The sequence below is a fragment of the Vanessa cardui genome, chromosome 4, assembly GCF_905220365.1.
Source record: "Vanessa cardui chromosome 4, ilVanCard2.1, whole genome shotgun sequence".
Classification (NCBI taxonomy): Eukaryota; Metazoa; Arthropoda; class Insecta; order Lepidoptera; family Nymphalidae; genus Vanessa; species Vanessa cardui.
Window position 1 is genome coordinate 15952940 of NC_061126.1, and position 19360 is coordinate 15972299.

At 40.3% G+C, this 19360-nt stretch overlaps 1 protein-coding gene across 9 annotated transcripts in view; it reads left to right on the forward strand.

Annotated features, from left to right (window-relative positions):
- LOC124544304 (MOB kinase activator-like 2) overlaps nt 1-19360 on the forward strand; it is a 31790-nt gene that overhangs the window by 2092 nt on the left and 10338 nt on the right. For 2 of the 9 annotated variants that reach the window (XM_047122793.1, XM_047122785.1), the window contains exon 2: nt 9737-9791. The exons of 2 other annotated variants lie outside the window; for them this stretch is intronic. In XM_047122793.1, coding sequence (XP_046978749.1) covers nt 9775-9791 — 17 coding nt within the window. In that variant the 5' untranslated portion in view covers nt 9737-9774. Of the gene's footprint in view, nt 1-2633; nt 2663-4726; nt 4807-4894; nt 4950-9736; nt 9792-11450; nt 11758-13853; nt 14048-19360 lie in introns of those variants that run through there. 5 more of the 9 variants (XM_047122792.1, XM_047122796.1, XM_047122788.1 and 2 more) reach the window with 5 other exon arrangements.

Sequence of the window (19360 nt, forward strand, 5' to 3'; positions counted from 1 at the left end):
TTCTACTTGCATATTTGTCTTCGTCTAATTACTTTTTAATATGGTTGAGAGCGTAGCCTCTATCGATGGGTTAATGATCTGTAATATAGCAGGTAAATTTAATGAGTAATATCTGTTGTCCGTGTTCAGATCGAAGGCAAGTGTTAGTTGTGACAAATAATGAATCACGTCTATTTCGCGGCAGCCGACGCTAACGCAAACGTAACCTGATGTTGTGTTGCAATCGCCGAGCCGTCAGCCGCGGGGCGCCGCGCGTCGTTATCGCGCTATCGCACCTTATCACTGCTTCACTGCTCAGTGCTCCCACCTGAGTGACGTCACGCGCCTCGCACCGCGCCACTATTGTTTCCACCATGTATTGTTGAACTGTGCCCGAGTCAAAAGATATTAAATTACTGACTTAGCTTAGGTTTCAGTCTTTAATGTTGCCATTTTCTAATTCGTCTCTTATGATATGCCCTACGTAAAAGATGATCAGCTGATCAGTTTACTACCACAGTTAATATTACGGCTTCGGTGACGTTCAACACTTCGCAATTACAACGCCATTAACGAGCGTCAATTCGATTTTTTTGGTTATTAAGGCGCTGTATATCTATTGCTTTTCGTAATAAAAAAATATTCTTTATTATTATATTTTAAATACATTAACAATATGTGGATAACCAAAAGTTCTATATCTGTTGGTTTAGTGGTTGTAAGCGAATTCTTGATATTACCGAGTATGGAGTGGTCATGCACGAGACGTACGCCACCTATTTGTGATGACGATGTTAAGCGTTAGACAGTTAGCGGGCTGCTGCCGCGTTAATTTGGGCTTAGGGGCGGGAAGGGATTCGTGCAAAGCAGGAGAGATGTGTCTATGACAATTTCAGCGCAGAGTGGGCTCGTGTCAAAAGATTCATTTCAATTGATTGCCTCCACTTGACTCCGCCGGACCCGCAATTACGATACGCGCACGACGCACACGCTCGCACGCCGCGCCGCGCGCACCAAGCGCCTCTCGTTGCTCAATTTACCACTAAACTCCTTAACGTTTCCAACTGATTGATCGTCGTTGCTTCTAATATGCTATATATTACTAGATATATTGAAAAAATTAAGTAGCTTTTTGAGATATTACCAAATTTTTTAGAAAATTATGTGTGAAACAAGTAAAAAAGAGACAGAATATTAAAATATGTTATAATATCGTAATCGTCTCTATTGGTGCAAAACGTAGACTCAAACAGTGAGTTGTTCCTTGCCTCTTGTTACACAGACTCATTCATTCTTCAAAGCGGAATACAGCGATTCTAAATATTCCTGAGACATTTAGTTCCCCGTGGCTTAAGATGGCTCCCCATGGGTTCGACAAAATATCACCCATGCCATTCCGTTTAAGATAAAAATATAGATACATTTAGTACTGTAGAAAATATTTCAAAATATGAATCCCATTGATTTCGAAACTACCAGTAGATTTATTTATGAGAATAAAAAGCAAGTGTGACGCTTGTGTAATCGGTTAGCGCTTTACATATGGAAATGAAATACAAACGTACTGAGAATTTCCTATATTGTAAGTGCTGATGGACAAACCTGTTTAAATATTTTACTAAAGAAGAGTTATTTTACTTCTGAAAATCGATACCTGGTATCGTGTGCTTCGGATTATAGGAGGAGTGAGCAAGTGCTGCAGCAGCTCGAGTGACGTAACGTGTCTTATGCCGTGGAAGGAATTTTGAATACGTTTGAGTCGAGTGACCTTTAAGCGAGCATGTTGTCTATATGTTTGAAAAGCCGCGTCGTTCGAATGACTTATGGACATCTACCAGAATACTTACACAGATGCTTTCGCGTTTGATGTAGTATCTTCGTTACGTAAAACTCCGCTGACCTCCTGATATTGACTTGGCATTACAGAAGTAGGTATGTTTGATTTATGAAACAAAGTTTGCACACTACGTGTGAAGAACGCGCGTTACTAAAACAAACAATTTGTTTCTAATATCAGTTCAAGGTCTTCTACTTCTATATTCGTACATTTTTAAATTAAGTGTTTATTGGTATTGGCAATAATGACATCCGTATCTTAAGAAATAAAATAAATGAATTCTAGCCAAAACAGCGTACTATCCCGAAATAAAATTTACTTATAATACATTACTGAAGTAGTCTATTGATATATACTTTTTGTTTTTTTATTGTCCTTCATCGTAATAGATACGAAATACCTCCGATAGCGATAACCTCCACGCGCCATAGACCTGACAGTCCTGCTGACGTGACCATGTATAGACATTACACTCGTCGTTCAAACATGCCGCCGTCTGTCCGTGTAAATATTTTATTTATTAACGTCTTGTAGCAGCCAGCTGGTCTTAACGAGTGTCAGAATATCACAGGAATCACCCTGGGCAACCTGATGAGGCCGTCTCACGAAACTAATTGTTTAACGATCTTATAATATACTTACTTTTGTTCAACATGAGACATACACTAACATAACGCACGTGACATATAACATTAATACTCCTTTATCGACGTGCTCGAACGTAGCGTCCCTCTGCAACCTCGTGCTAGTGACGATAACTCAATAGCCCTGGCTCGTTCGATAAGCGGCGACACTAAAGCGTTTTGTATTGTTGCAGGTGAGTCGCATGCTCGCTCGCCGCGCCCCGTAAGTTGCAATATTTCGCAGTACTCAGCCTCTGCCCGCGCCTCTCAGCCCACACCATCATCCCTCGTTCCTCGTGCACGTGTCACGCGGCATGCTTGTATCATGTAACATGTACATGCAGCGATTCTGAATGTTGTGGATAAATGTTAAATATAGTTTTAACACATGTGTTTGCCACACATGTGTAAAAACTAAAAACACGACAGACAGACAGACACGACTTTTTTACTAACGCTGATGATATATGTGACTCACTAACATAGTTATTACTTTTGACTCACGTTTCGTTACTTACACTTAATCACCATTGCTACTCTCCTCAACGACGACGCTACGTTATCGATGCGATACGATACGATACGATACGATACGATAACACGCATCTAAGCTTATACGAATGAATGACATCCACTGAGATTAACCTATCTCACCTAGTGAAGTTTCTTCTTGTGGATTATTTAAAAGAATTTTTCGTGACTATAAAACGTTATACATTATTAATGAACGTGTTAAGATACGTGTATTTATCTCTTAGTTGCCGCGCCCACGGATAAACATTTCCATGGAAACTATTGACTCGGGCGGTGCTAATTGTATGAGTACATCTGAAAACGAATGCTTCTATCGCTGAGAAGGAAACGATTCAGTATTTTAATAAAGTTCCTATTTATGCACAATGACAAAGATCATCGTCTACATAAATAACTACGAGTCGATCTGTCAGTTCGCATTAGCACATGAACCACTAAAAAGTGTTTTTTTTGTGCACTGTTAAATTAGTAGGACTTATAACAAATAAAGAAATAGGTACGTATTACAGGTTATGTTGGTAATTCAAATTAAGACTGTGTAGCAAAATGACATTTACTATAGAGGTCAGTTCATCGCCACATAAAGATTGATTATTTATTAATTTTGTGACAACAACAACAACGGCCTGTAAATTCCCACTGCTGGGCCAAAGGCCTCCTCTCCCTTTGAGGAGAAGGTTTGGAACATATTCCACCACGCTGTTCCCATGCGGGTTGGTGGAATACACATGTGGCAGAAATCTATGAAATTTGTCACATGCAGGTTTCCTCACGATGTTTTCCTTCACCGCTGAGCACGAGATGAATTAGGTATAAAGACAAGTTAAGCACATGAATCAGCGGTGCTTGCCTGGGATTGAACCCGCAATCATCGGTTAAGATGTACGCGTTCTAACCACTGGGCCATCTCGACTCAATTTGTGACAAAATGTGATATTTAATGATTTTTTTTTGCTGAAGCAGTTACATAGGAAGCCTAAGTAGCTGAACAGCTGAGGGGTCGGGTAACGCATTCTCAAGGTCGTGGAGTTTATTTTAAATAGTTAGTATAATACTCGGTACTCCATAACCAAAACAATTTATTGATTTTTTGTTACTTGAATTATTTTCTCAAACACCGAGAAAAATAGAAATAATGATTTCACACGATATGACAGCACTGTCTGATCGAACATGAGCTATACGTGATTACGACCTTATTCCTGATCCGTTGCGAGGCTCCGGCGCGTTTACGTCATTGTCCTGTGAGTAACGACTGATAAATTGTGCTCACTGTCACTGCAGACAAGCTGCGGTTCGAGGCCGGCCGCTACCACCTTGCTGCCTGATAATATTTACGTGCATCAGCGCAGATTTTTTTACGTTGCCGCCACTATACTTTCAACGAATGCGTTGCGCGCTCAGTTTGTCAGCCGAAAACGTTACAACAATTCCCCGAAACATCCATTAGTCGTTTTATATAAAACATAAGTTTGGTTACACGGCCTTGACCTGGCCGGCGCTCCATGGCCAGCACCGCCGACAGCGGCCCGCTACAGCGCCGCGCGTTGAGCGCACTGCGCCATTTGTTACACCACCTGTCCACTGTCTGTGCGAGCCCATATAAACAGCAAAGGGCAGAGTGCAATGACTCGCTGAAAGTAATGCTTCCATGTTTATTATTGCTGGTTAAATATCATCTGTTTAACTCAAAGATGCATTGCACACGTAAAACTATAAGTGAGTGTTAGGAAATTAAAATGTGAATCAGTGTGTTTTTCGGTTTTGAAAGTGTTTGGAAGAGACAGCGTCGCGCAGTGACCGTGAGCTGGATGCATACCGAGCAAGTGATAAGTTACGAATCGATTAATGTATTTTTATTATTCTAATCGATTTTATCATTCTTATTCTGGGAGCACAAGGGCGTCGAAGCTCATGTAGTAATCGATTAAACTTGATGGATATTATGTTATACGTGGGCCAAGCTGCAAGCAACGGTTAGTAGATTATGTACATAATTTTATTTCTGTTTGCTTAGTTTTGTCGGCCACGTAGCAGCCGTGACGTAAGGACCCTCATTCGTATCCTTGATAGGTGCGTGGTTAGATGCTAGCTAAGCAACCTTTTACGCTAATAACATATAAGTACTCCATATTATTGGCTTACCCGCAGTAATCTGTTTGTACTTCCCGCAGCGGCCATGCCTCGAACTCGCCCACGTTCGCGCCCACTACGTTACCTCGTCGCCCCTACAGCTCGCAAATTGTCTGTAAGAATTGGTAATAAAAATAAGTTTAAAGTTTGAACTCGTCTTCTCACGCTGAATTTTCTGAGAGGCCTTATTTCAACGTGTTTCTATTAATTTATTAACATGTTAAACTATATTTATTATTAGAGTGCTTGTGCGAGTGCGAGAGAGTCTAGTTTGATGGTGCAATCTATGCTCCAAGTGTTATATTTATTACGTTCTGAGCTCGCACGATGCGATTATCACACACTGACTTAGATTTGAAGGCTACCTGCTTTTCTGCCAGTGCATACTAACTAGTCCGACAAAGCGAACCCTCACCATCGGGGAAAGTTCAGGAGCACGACACTGTTGAAGTGTTTTTGTTTATGTTTATGATTTTTATTCACGCAGCGGAAACATTCAGGAAGGGGCGAGAGGGGCGCGTTGGATCGTGTTATGTGGGATTCTCAATACTGCGATGGTCCTCTTCGGCACGGATTAGACAGGTTGCGGGATCGTGTCTGATCGTGAGTACGAGGGACGGCGGATCTATCCTCGGGGGTAGAGAAAATCTCGCCCGCTGCATTCCGGTTTCCGCAATCTTCAGGCTCGTCTGAAACAGCACGCAACTGCCTGATATGGGGATCTCAGGCGTTCACGGTCCAAGGAGCTCGCTCTATGTTTTATGTCCAAGGTTGAACCTAGAGCGGCATATAAACAGAACATTTAGAAAAATTGTGACTTGTTCCATTCATTTTCCATCTGTAAAATGACTTATTTAAAAATTAATTAAAATAACTCACACCCAAAGTATAATGAAATGAAAATACTGCGAATGCAAACAAAGAAAACGGTTATTGATATGCCATGAACATTTGTTTATTGTTGTATCTATTCGCTGATATTTATGCTAAACGCCTAATTGGTATTTTACAAGTGCCGGTTTAACTGCGTTTCAATGTTTTTGTCGATCGTCGTTGCGTCCCGGCCTGTCGCCATACGCTCAGCGATGATAGAGCACGCTCAGTGTTCCATAGCGCAAGTACCGAACAATAGTGCGTCGTGTGGCCGCGCCGCTAGCGCGAGGGACAATAGACATCCGACACCTGCGGCCGGCGACTCGCTGCACTTCATCTTAACCTTTGTTGTGTCGCCCGTCTTTGATTCAACTTATATTATCTAAAACCTACTCGTATTTACTTTTTAAAATTTGAATACATATTTATTAACTTACTAACAAATTACTTAACTTGATTGTTTATCTACAGATGTGAATCTCGCGACAAACTCTTCTGTCATACCAGCGACCCGCCTGGTTTCGCACGGGTGCAACGATGATACTAAATATGCTACAAAGTGTCTATATGCACAAGTTTCACAGCTTCTTGTGATAAGACACTACAAAGCTTTGAACATATTCATTTAAATGACATCCTGTAAAGGGACATATTGATCTATATTAAATGCACAATATATTTAAGGTACTCAATTGGTTAATGATTAATGCTGTATTGCTATAAAGCGCTTCGCAAGTAAGCCATTATTTCTTGTAAAGTAAAAAGAATGGTTATTGTGGGTTGTCCCTGAGAGATAGACATATATCATCGCGAACTTTTTTGTAGAACCTTTTAAGGTGTACAACACTGTATGTAGTACGCTATTTCGATCTAGTTATACGATTCAGCCAGCCAGGTCTGTAGTGCTGAAATATGTCAAATGTAAAATTACTTTATAACTTAAGAGTAAAAAGTTTAGTGTAAAAGTTTATTTTTATTAATCTGCCATTATTTCTTTGTTTTCGCCAGTATTCAGGATGACATGAAACAGTTAACCATGCACTGTCATGTTCAATTGGTTAAATATACCATATGGTGTATATTGGATTAAGGTTGACATTATTTTTGGAGTAATTCTTTGCAAGACCTTTTTGTTAATACGCATATTGTAGGAGATCATTAAAAATAGGGACCGCCGTCTTGATTTTCCGCCATGTTTGATTTTGAATGACGTCACACAATTAATCATGTATCGTCTCCCAAACTGAGCATATTGTATACAAAATTCCAGAAAAATAATAGGTTAATGATAACTACTTCTCAATTGAGTTGCAAGTTTTTAGCTGTACATACTTACTTTCAATAAACCGTCGAGTTAGTAATCGTTCGCTCGGAGCCTCGCTGCGACGCACAGTCGCGGGTAGCACCGGCTGTAGGCTGTAGAGTCCGCGACAAGGCGGGCACATCACCGATCACATCAATGTGTATAATATGATTTGTTGTAATGTTACAACAATATCTACTTGTTTTGTAACGTGTCACCTTGCTTGTTTCATGATAATCACGTATGATAAAACTATTTTAGCTTGAAATAGTTAAGTAACTTATTCTAAGAAACTGTATGTAACGAAAATGACGATAGTTAACTAATATGTTGGTACTATCTGAATCCATTCGAAGTAGTAATAAAATTTTACCTAAATACATTTTAATTATATCAAAGATAAAGCTAATTAAGATAAGCCCACTTAAATGTTATACACCAGAATGTGTAAGGCATAAAGTACTATAAAATGAATACAATATTTTACGTATGACACAGCACTAGATGAAAAGTTTTGACAGACTTTAAATTTCATATAATATGTTGTCAAGTACTTCACAAATGTCAAAAGAACATTACTACAACTATTCCGTGTAGAATTGTCGTTCTCCCTTCGACCTCATTTTGTTTCGACATTGCTGAAGAGGACGTTCTTAAAACTGTTTGTATAAGAAATCAATACCTCATTGTGGAGGTGTTTTAAAGATAGATGTGTTATATTTCAGTTAGGTTAGCTTATTGGAATCGTAGTTTAACATATTATGAACCAACCAGGATAACTGGCTTGACTTTCACTTGTATTGACATATATTGCAGTGAAATATATTATAATTATAAACAACAGTGGTCTACCACTGTGGTCGATAATTTCTATGGAAGACAGGATAATAGCCTGTTCATAAAAAAACATAAGTAAAAAGCAGTTAAAAATTTAATGCTTTTAAGGATGTCGTGAAGTCTGAATTACCAAGTTAGAAATTCGCAAAGGTTCAGGTTAATAAAGTTTGCTGTAAACCTTATAAGAAAGTTTCGTATGATATAACTTCTCACTTTTAATAGATTTTTTATAACGAACTATTCTACGTTAAGTACTAGAGAGATCCCAAAGTTTCATACCAGTAAATTGTCATAGCTGTATGCAGGTCAAAGACAAGCTTGTTTAAAATTTACTCGTGAACATCCTAATTGGACTGAAGAGCAATGAGCCTCCATGTTGTTCATCAATGAGCGTAGAACATGTTTAAATGCTGAAGACGGTCTCAAACGCGTGTATCGTCGACGTTGGGAGAGATATGTTCATAGTGGCATTGCAAAGAGCGTGCAGTGACAGGGGAACGGAACTAGTGTTAGTCAACATGGTGCGTCAAAACGGCTTTCGGCAAAACGTTTATTACACGGGACTAATAGGGGCAAGATGACTGTAATGCAGGATACTACCCGATCCCACGTAAGGCAGCCCAGATCCTAAGCCCATTGAGCGTGTGTAAGAAATCCTTTGCACACATAAGGGACAGCACTGAAAACTGCGATTTCACAAGAATGTAACAATATTCCGAAAGACCGTTTAAAAACCCACACAATATACAATCGGATCTTTGCGGAACCGATTAGAATCTGTAATGAGGCACGTGGCACGTGGACGCAATAGGCATCTTTTTAAAAGAAAACAAACGAGTTCTTCAATTTTGTTTTCAATAAATCGACCATCAGCAGTTATTTTCTCATTTATAGTTTTTGTTAAAAATATTGAACGGTATACAAAACATATAATGAAGTATGCGTATATAATCGGTAACTTAATAACAGCGTGTTATGATACGATATGATGAATCTAACTATGGGTTTCAATTTAAATAAAAATGAATACTTGGTTAAAACCTTTTTCGAAGACGCCTTGAACATTGATGCAGTCGGTGTATATTCTTAGCGGTCTGTAAAATATTAACTTGTTTTTGTCATTGTTGCTGTTGTTGCATTTTATCAGTACACCCGGTTAATAGAATTATATAGTATCTTCTACTTATTATACTCCATAGTGGTCTCTTTTCTGAATCCCTTTCACATTAATTTCCCTCTGAAAATAAGACAGGTATTAGTATACAGCAATCTTGTTTGGGTGAAAGTTTATAAATAAACTAAAAACTAACCATGCACGCTTTAATAATATTATCGGGGGCTGTAACACAACTTTTTCCGAGTAACGATAACGCACTGACGTTAAGTTAGGTTCAAACATTTTATATATAAAAATAATTGACTGTTTTTCATTTTTCATGTAGAAAGTTATTGTAGATTTTGGCTCGTTGAGTTACTTTTAACGCCGCGCATGTTTTCGAATTAATGTATTTTAGTATTTCTGCTTAAGATGAGTTGATGTTCTCGGAATAGATCGTTTTTGCGGATTACGAACTAAGAGTAACATCGCCGTTTGAACCATGTCATTGCTTGTTGCAGGTGAGTGCGGCCCGCGGGCGCCACGTGCATGTCCGAACATGCTGGACTGCCTTTGGTAAGTCCCATCACAGCCGCATGCCAACATCGAACATCCGCAGGGCGCAAATATGGCCACTTTGTACTCGTAACAATTTATATCGTATTTTTGTTGGAGATTTTGTAATATTTTTAAGAAAATTTTGAAATACTAATTCTACCATCGCCTAATAGTTGCCAACAGAGAATGTCGTCATCCTATCTGACAATTAGCACAGCGCTTATGGGTATCGATGCTATCGATTTCGTAAAAGCTCCGGTGAGCGCCTGGAGCAAACACACGGATAACCTCGCGCTACGCAAATAGCTCGCGCCCGTCGCGAGTCGCGCGTCGCAACACACCACGCTCTATTATGCGCTTTTTATTGCAACTCTTCACTTTTGTTTAATTGAAGTCGTATGAAACGAAATCGTTTATTGTCATTATGTTAATGTTTGCAGTTAATTTCACTCAAAAGCAACACAAACGGGAGTCTTTATATCACTCATACCCGAATACCGGACTGCTCAGAATCATTGCAATTACCAAGGTGACCATGTGCATAAACTGATTATATATATCATGATGGTCTACTGCTAGCTTGAATCCTGCTTGTTGCTATTTGAGCCGGTAGCGACGGTGATGGCCTTGCGCGAGTGCCGGCCAGAGTAGAGGCTTCTCCGAGCCTCCCGAGCCGATTGCCCCGCTCAGACTGCATCTAGTTACGCGTCACAATGCTACTTTCGAAGACTTTCAAAAAATATAACTCTTAGTCTAATTTTATACTCTTCATCTCGACTGCAATTTAAAACTGGCCTACGTACGGGGTTTTCGAAAGAAGGTAACGCTTATACTATGTTATTTTTCTGATATCGTAATGCTATTGTGGTCTATGTTTATGTATTTATCAATAGACAATCGATAAATGCGTAAACATGTGGCTGAATGCATAATGTGCCCTCGTCACCAGTACTGCTCGAACAGGTCCTGGAAGACTTGCCGAGCTACTGCTTGGGTACCCAGCATGAGTACCACTCTCGCCTTGAGATGTATTGCACGATTTATCAGTTAGCCTATATTTTCGTGTCTGTACAATGGTTGTTCGTAATTAAACGGGTTTGAGCGTTTTTGCACCTATGGGCCGATTCCCGCAGTGACAGTTGTCGCTATTAACTGTTAATTACGCGGAATTTACCTGTCGACAATTAGTTAAAGAGACGATACTATGACATTATTAGAATTCATTAATTCCTTTTTGTTTCGAAAGCTAATGGCATACAAATAAATTCGTAATTGCGCATTTACTAATTTTATATTATTTCGTTAGTAAAAAAATATTCTGTCGATTATAGACAAAAATGTCCCTTACGTTATAACTACACAATCTATGCGAACAGCTAATCAGCTGATCAGCTGATCAGCTCAAAGGTGGTTGTTTATGTCCTCAAAATTATTACTGCTTTGAAGTAAGTTGTAAAGTATTTACTTATCGTTACGTTGCAGTAACCGCTGCTTCGGCTAACACTAAGTTTTTTTCGTTGAAATGACAGAAGCGATAATATTTTTCATAATTCTGTTATGCAAAGTTAATCAATATGACTGTTTTTCAAAGTCACGTCGTTCTCGTTGACTGTCGTGAGTGAAGCCGCGGGGGGCGGGGCGGTGCGGCGGGAGGCGTGCACGTCGCGCGACCGCCGCCGACCGCCGACCGTCGGCAGTCCCGCGCAGACCGCGGCCCGAGTCGAACGCGTTGCGATGCTCGCTGAGCCGGACGCGCTATCACTTTTCGTAAGTCGCGCTCTAGCGCCAGGGTAGTGTAGTGCGGAGAGTGTTCAAGGTTTGTGGTTCGTTTGGCATGTGACGAAATGTTACGTTCGGCTGTTACCGGCGGAATGGTAGGTTTACCACCGCCGCCACACGCGCGACTGTCTCTCTTCGACTCCTGCCATCGCAAGATCAGACTGATCAGCGGTGGTCCTGTTGCATTTCTGGGCGGTCTCGTTGCGTGAGTTAACAAATTTGAATTTGTGAGACGGCTAAGTAGTTCTGAGGCACGATATTTGCGTATCCAGTTGATTAACTGATAATAAACGAAGTCTTATATTTAGCCAGTCCGAAATGTCTTAGAAAGAAACTTCATACTGTAATCAGTACGAGAGAACGTATAAAACGCGCGGCACCGACAGTTCACAGAGTGCAAAGTGAATTTCTCTAACGGTATAAAACTACTTGTGCGGCGACCACGAATCTAAGTAATATAGTATTATTTCGAATCTAATTGTTCCATCAATCAAGAAAAAAAATTCGAGAACGGTTTATTTTCTCGCTAACCAAGCGATTAACTCGGCCGCGGTAGATTTTCGCATTTGACGACATCGAATGCATTAGAGTATTAGCCCTCGTTAAAGGAATAGTGATTATTTTACATTGTCTTCAATGATGTGTGCTCGGGCTAAATATTGGCTTAGTATTTATGTCCATTATAAAATAAACAAGTAAGACTCCATCATATAATTTAGTTGGCTCAGTAAAGTATCTGCTGGGTGTTTGTGAAATAGATCACGTTACCGTACTAGTAACGCAAAACAATAGAATGCCGTTGAAAAGGTAAGCACTTGAAGCAGATTCAACAAGTGAAATCAGATGACAGTGTGACGGATGCGCGCCCGAACCAGTTGTTCGACGTTGGATGTAATCGCAGCACGCGTGGAGTCATGAATAGCGATTACTGCGCGGAGGCGAGGCCTGGAACCGGTCGGCGCCTCGGCGTTGCGGTGACCGACCGGTGACGCCGGCTGCCGGCACTGACACACATATTAGTGTTACGGTCACTTTCATCAGCAACGCGATCGCAACAGGCTGCGCTCCCGTTCCCGCTTCGAGTGCGGGAACAAGACCGCTGTAGGAAAACTACCGCAGCACGATATATGCGATCGTATACGTTTTATATTTACCTACTTACCCTCATTGTTTGTTTCACAATTCTTGGCAAATTTTATTATTAATTAACGATACATTTTTCTATGAATATGTTACTGATGTTACGTAGTCACAATTTTAGTTTGCTTATATTTTAAGAAATATTCCTTCTCGTAGTAGTTGTCGTCAAGTAGGTACGTGCATTTCATTTCATATATCTCTCGGGCTTGTTTCTCGTCGTTGCATAAACGAGCTCACGGTTCAGTCGCTGCAATTTCCATACGCGGCCGGCGGGCGGCGGCGGCGGCGGCGAGTGGCGAACCTCGTAACACAATACGTTTCGACACTTAACACATTCATGCAGATTTTAATTAGTTAATTTTAATATTTGCAAAATGTTTTTGAACGAGTCGAGACGGAGTGAAATGAAGATATTGATGAACATGAATAATAAATGAATAGCAAAGAAAAGTCTCTAATTACTTGAGCACTCAAACTCATCGCGATTGCGACAAGAGGGCATGCGACTGCACAAGATGTTTGAGTATTATTTAGAATACGATTAATTGTGTGCTAGAGTTAGCGTGTCTTTGTGTGGAGAACGCTAAGAATCGCGAGTTGCGAATCATAATCACAAGTAGGGCACGGAGCGGAACACGCGAGCCGGTCGTTATGCGGCAGCCGCTGCTATCGGATCGATCAGCGCTGCTGGCTCGCGCGGCCACGGCGGCGAAGCGCTAGCGAGTGTGCCGTGGGCATCCCATTCGTTGTGGCAGAACCTTTAAATCGATACTATGAACGTCTTACTTTCTAAACACCTTTAATTCCTTTCAGGTTTTAAATACTTTATTACATTTAAATTCCATCATTTGTAACTGGAATCGAAACCAGCAGTCAGTTTTGAACTCGAGCCAAATTGCACAAACTTTTGTTTTGATGTTATTTCTACTTACTATTTATATTCTGATTAAATTAAACACATTATTATAAAACTATATTTTATTTGTTTAAATACAGCATTAAAATTTAGTATTTAGTATACCGAAATACTAAATAGTAGGAACTCGTGTAGCTAATTAGATTGATTATATTTCGCAAAGCGGGAGGAGCTCATTACGATCTCAATTAACGTCTCGCTCATTGCCTTGAGCAAGCCTCTGAAGCAATTAGACAGTGCAGTCAGCAGTGGTCGCGCGCGCCGCCGCCGCCAGTGCTCGCGCCGCCCGCTCGCGACGCCCGCGCCACAGGCCCGCGCCACAGGCCCGCGCCGCAGTGCCGCCCGCCGTACGATACCTCTCTGAATCCACTCGATTTGATTTTCAATTACGACGACGATGTTTTCCGTCTATGTGTCTTGACGTTGTGATAACATATATGTAAGTTGACAAACCAATAATATGTGCAAGTTTAAATATATACACATACTTTTTAGGTGGCAAATAGTAAAAACAAAAATAAAGCTTATTTGACGTGTTTCAAAATTAAATAAATGAGTTGGGGGCATGTGATATAAACAGTATTTACCGGAATTGTATAACAGTCTCAGCTCGCGTCCCTCGGTACAGTTGTAACGGGACCGCGCGGCCCCGATACGCGCCCGCGGTGCCGCGCTCCGCCCTCGGCCGCTGCGACTCGCTGTTGTAAACGACTGACTTATATCAATTTCTAAACGATGCTTTACCTTTTACCGCGATTTGGATTAAGCGATGTAATATTTCGTTGCAAATCAATGAACTGAACCGTGAGCAAAGTTTGACACTTCACCGAAGTGCACAGTGCTGAGCGAGTGTTCGCTGTGGCGGCGGGTTATCAGTCCAGTCCCCATCCGCTGTCGATAACTACGAAATGTTCGTGTTGTTTACATGTTTTATTGCAAAACTGCACTAGCGGTGCCGCACAAAACTACAAAATATAAAATGGACACATTCAATAAAAGCTAGCATTAGAGCGCGGAGCGCTGTGCATATGCTCTGCACATAACTACGCGCTAGCAGTTTCGTCAATCTTTACGTAATGCCATTCGAATGTAGGCCGATTAGAGAAACTAGTTTTTAGAACATGCAACTGGCGCATAGACCTCATCACTTGCTGCTAACGCGCTCAATCAAATTTCATTCATATGGGTCTTGATTCATGACCAGTGCCCAAAATGTACCGAATGTTACTGAGTATGGTCTTATCAGACTTACGCTTTCGGCGACCTGTAATACATGTTTTAACGTTGGATAAACGCTGACAGTGCCAAGGTCGTCCCCCCTATACCTCCCCCCCTCACCCATCCCCCACAGTACTCGCCCACTCTAACGCTGCGCCGGGTGCAGATATAAGCTTTGTATTTTGTCGTTGTCTCGAGATGACCTCGATCCGATCTCTATGAACTACTAGACTCTCTTGTCAATTGACTATTATTTCTGTACTTGTGCGCCTCACAAACGAAACGCCTGCGAAAAAGAGGAAACACATTGCATGCATAATGGTCAATTACTGCTAATTACCTGCACTATTCAAGGCGTCTCCTAATATAATGTAACTGAGTAACAAACGACTAGTATTTATACATGTTCGACAATCATTCATGGAATGCTTTGAAACGTCATCTTTAAAACTATTACTTGTCAAAACAATTTAGTGATCGATAATTGCTGAATATGTTTTCGAAAGGTTTACATTTTATTTCCCACGGAGGGAAAGTAACAAAAAGTTAGTCGTTACCGAGCCAGCCACAATAGTTCACGGGTCAGTAGTCAAAAGGTTTACTCTGCGCTCGGCAAAGCTATCATTGTAAAACGAATACTGGACAATAGTCAAGCGAATTATTGTCTATAAACATCGTCGTCAAATGTAAACTGTATCTGAGTACTGAGATTCTCATTCGATATCGTCATATTTGCACTGCTGAGCCGGTCGCTTGGGATTCATCCATAGTTGTAAACCATTTTCAATGAGCGTCCACTCTGGACAAAAGTGCGCAATCAAATGTAAAACTGAGTGCATTTACCTTGAGAAATGAGACGCGTGCTCGAAGCTAGGAGCGTACGCTTCAAAGCGCCTCAGGAGTAGCTAGGTCGACTCTATCGACATACAGAGAGGACCATGTGTTGTGTTGTTGCACACGTCGCTTCGTTTGTGGCGAATGACATTGGATTCATCGACTAACGTGGCTAAAGTTATTTACCAGCAACGTTTCTTTGAACACATCACATTTTCCATCAAAATGTATACTTTTAGGGGAGTCGAGATGGCCCAGTGGTTAGAACGCGTGCATCTTAACCGATGATTGCTGGTTCAAACCCAGGCAAGCACCGCTGTTTCATGTGCTTAATTTGTCTTTATAATTCATCTCGTACTCAGCGGTGAAGGAAAACATCGTGAGGAAACCTGCATGTGACAATTTTAATAGAAATTCTGCCACATGTGCATTCCACCAACCCGCATTGGAACAGCGTGGTGGAATATGTTCCAAAAACCTTCTCCCCAAAGGGAGAGGAGCCCTTTAGCCCAGCAGTGGCAATTTACAGGCTGTTGTTGTTGTATACTTTTCAAAGTATCTCTGTTTTATATTTAAATAACAAATAACATATTTAAATAATTTGTTATTTAAATATAAAACAATTTATATTAAATCGCACTTTTATAGTATAAAGTATTCAAGTTGTGATCGTAAAAATACACACGACTGTTAGACGTACGAGGAGAACTGGTGGGCCTTGACCGATATGGGTGTAATAGAGCGCAGTTCCGCAAAACATATTATCTGATTCTTTTTTATTTGTTAATCATGAGCTGCTATTTTCATACAAGACCCGTGTTGATCAAGGGGCGCAGTGTGGTCACGTTATTTTTATTTTCACTCGAGTAGTACTTTGTGTCCATGTCGTGTCCGAGTACCAGTCAAATATTTCGTTTAAATAGTTTAACTACTAGTTTTTCCTGGTTCTTAGTGATCGAAATTGCGTATCGACTATCCATACGCCCATCCGCCGGTTGGGGTAGTAGGTGTTGGTGTTAGCTTAAAGTGCGGAATTTAAAAGGGATAAGATATAGGCGTGTCCGTATTCAAAGCACTCCGGGTTGTTTGTCACAATAGTAGTTTTATTAGGAGTCTAAATAGGATGAACGTGCTTCTTACTGGTCCACTGCCCGTGTGGTATACAAGTTGCTGTGCAATTTAGTTAGAGATAAAATTTGATATGCGCATAACATGATCTTTCACTTAAGTCATACATCTCTAAATATGTGCTATGTGTACACTTTGTCTTTCTGAATCAATTAAAGAAGATATCAAAGTATGTAGGCGATGACAAGCGCCTATTAGAGGTGTCTTCTTATCGGCGCTCAGCGGACACCGAAACGAGCTGTAATAGTACTAGCCACTATTACTCGTTTCCAAGTTTAAAGAAAGGCCTTGGCGATTTTTGTCCCATTTCGAAGGTGAAAACAAAAATTTACATTTTGGCCTAATTTCTCGAAAATTCCTTCATTATAAGGTTTTTATTCAGAAAGAAAAATAATAAGGTTATTTTTTTTATATTTAACTATTAATTCATTTTTATTTAACTATTAAGAGATTTTTATTTAAATTACCAATAAAATATATTCATAAATAGTTGGAAAAAATAAACGTTTATGGGAAAATAAATCTGTCCAACGATCCCAGCTGTTGCCTCTGCGGCAAGCTATGATAACGGGTACAGGAGTTGCGACATGAAGTATTTAATTTTTCATATTTCTTATCGCTCAGATCAACAACGAACTGCGTTAGACAAAGCGTTTTTCGATGACAGCTTAAACTGGATTTTTATAATGTCTAATCATTTATGGTTTTTGTACTAATAAGTCACTAGCTACATCATTGACTAATTATTGGCTTGAATTTTGTTGCTAGAAAATCTTCGAATGCTGTGTGCAGGTCCTCCCGGACAGGTACCACCAGATATTTTACCACTTGCCATCAGGTGGTCCATTTGGTTGTTCGTGTTTGTAAAGCAATCAGTTAATCACATCTTACGTGATACGTGAATTTGTTGCCACTGTTCCGTGCTCTGCTGCTTTAAAAGTCTAATTCCATTACATTTACTCGCTTCTCAGAATTCTCTCCTGGAGTCGGGTACTGAGTACTGGCAACATATTTCTTTCTATTTTTATTACACTATACCGCCCGATCGACCTTTCTCGATTTGAAATACTGACGATTCAAAAATGCTTTTATGTAAAATTTACTTCAATAAAATACATTTTTATCACTTGGTCCGATTGACAATATTGAGTCAGTGAAAGATATCGCAACGAGGAGATATGACATGTTAACGAAATATTACTTGTCAATCACCTTAAGTTACTATTTCGTTTGTTAAATATAATGTGTCGAAGCTTTTTCCATTAGGAAAGTAATAATATTGTTATGTTTCATTTCAAAGCATTCAAATAAAGCCGCATCGGTTTATGAAAATAACACATTATATTCAAAACGCAGTGTGGTTTGGACTCGCGGCTTTGTGGTAGATAAGCTCGGCCTTCGCAGCGATCACACCATTTGACGTCACGTCACACCCGCGCTCGTCTTTCCCCCTGCCCCCACCCCCTTCGACTCCCTCAGCAAGCGCTCTACTAATTTCTCATCATATCGGATCACGTTGTTGTTTATTATATATTTGTATTTGTGAATATGAAATTTCTTATTAGTTATATTAGTTTAGTTAGTAACCTAATCTATAAGTTTTCCTTCATTCTAAAGAAACAATTCTAGAAACTTAGATTCAGACGTCAGACTGTGTATATCGGATATTATCCCTTAATAATACGTCGTAAATTAGTCTCAAATTTAATTTAATCTTAGAGGTTTATTTTATATATTACAAGAGGACGTTTGACAAGGACAATATTCATAGTGAGTACATATAAATCCGTGTGTCACAGTTGACTAAGAGACGTGTTTTCTAATTCCCACGGTAACAATGGCGTACAACTCAGTCCACGCGAATATACCTTCAGGTCGTCATTGTGCGCTCGGCGACCGAGTTCCCTCGAGCTGCTTTACTTGTAATGTTGACGTGTGCCGTGCTCTGCGTGCGTCGTGCACGCCACTCGCAGCGGAGCGGCCGCCGCGCCGGTGACGACGAGCCGCCGAGCTCGATCGATGGTAAAAGTGCTCAGACAAGTTTGTTGTTTGCGTCAGGCTTTACCTTTGATCGGTTACGAGTAACTGAAGCGATCCGTTATCTCATTTCCCAAATCGTGCTATATTTGTAAAGTAACTTTTAAGGCAACTGACAGAGACACACTACCGGTACTGTCATTAGACTTGCGTGTCAACATGAAGGCAATAATATTATTATGAGTCAGGTTTCTGGACATATGAACGTGTGCTATTCTTGCATTACAAAATTTACGATTAATAAATAATTTTCAGTATACCATTGCAATATTAAATTTCTGTACTTAAAGGCTCTCTGTTCTTTTACAGGTAAGTAAACGGATACGACTCGTACACTTCCGGCACTATTGTATTGTAAGTCATTAGCAATCTTTTGCAACACTCGTCTTTGTTTCGTGGACTCCTCTTAGCCGCCGTCGACATATTGTTCCATAACAATATTGCCGTGGCAAATTACATGTCGCAAATGTTCATATTATTGTTTCTCATTACCATACCCTCGTCTCGCGCTGGCGATGTTTGTTTTAGTTCTCAG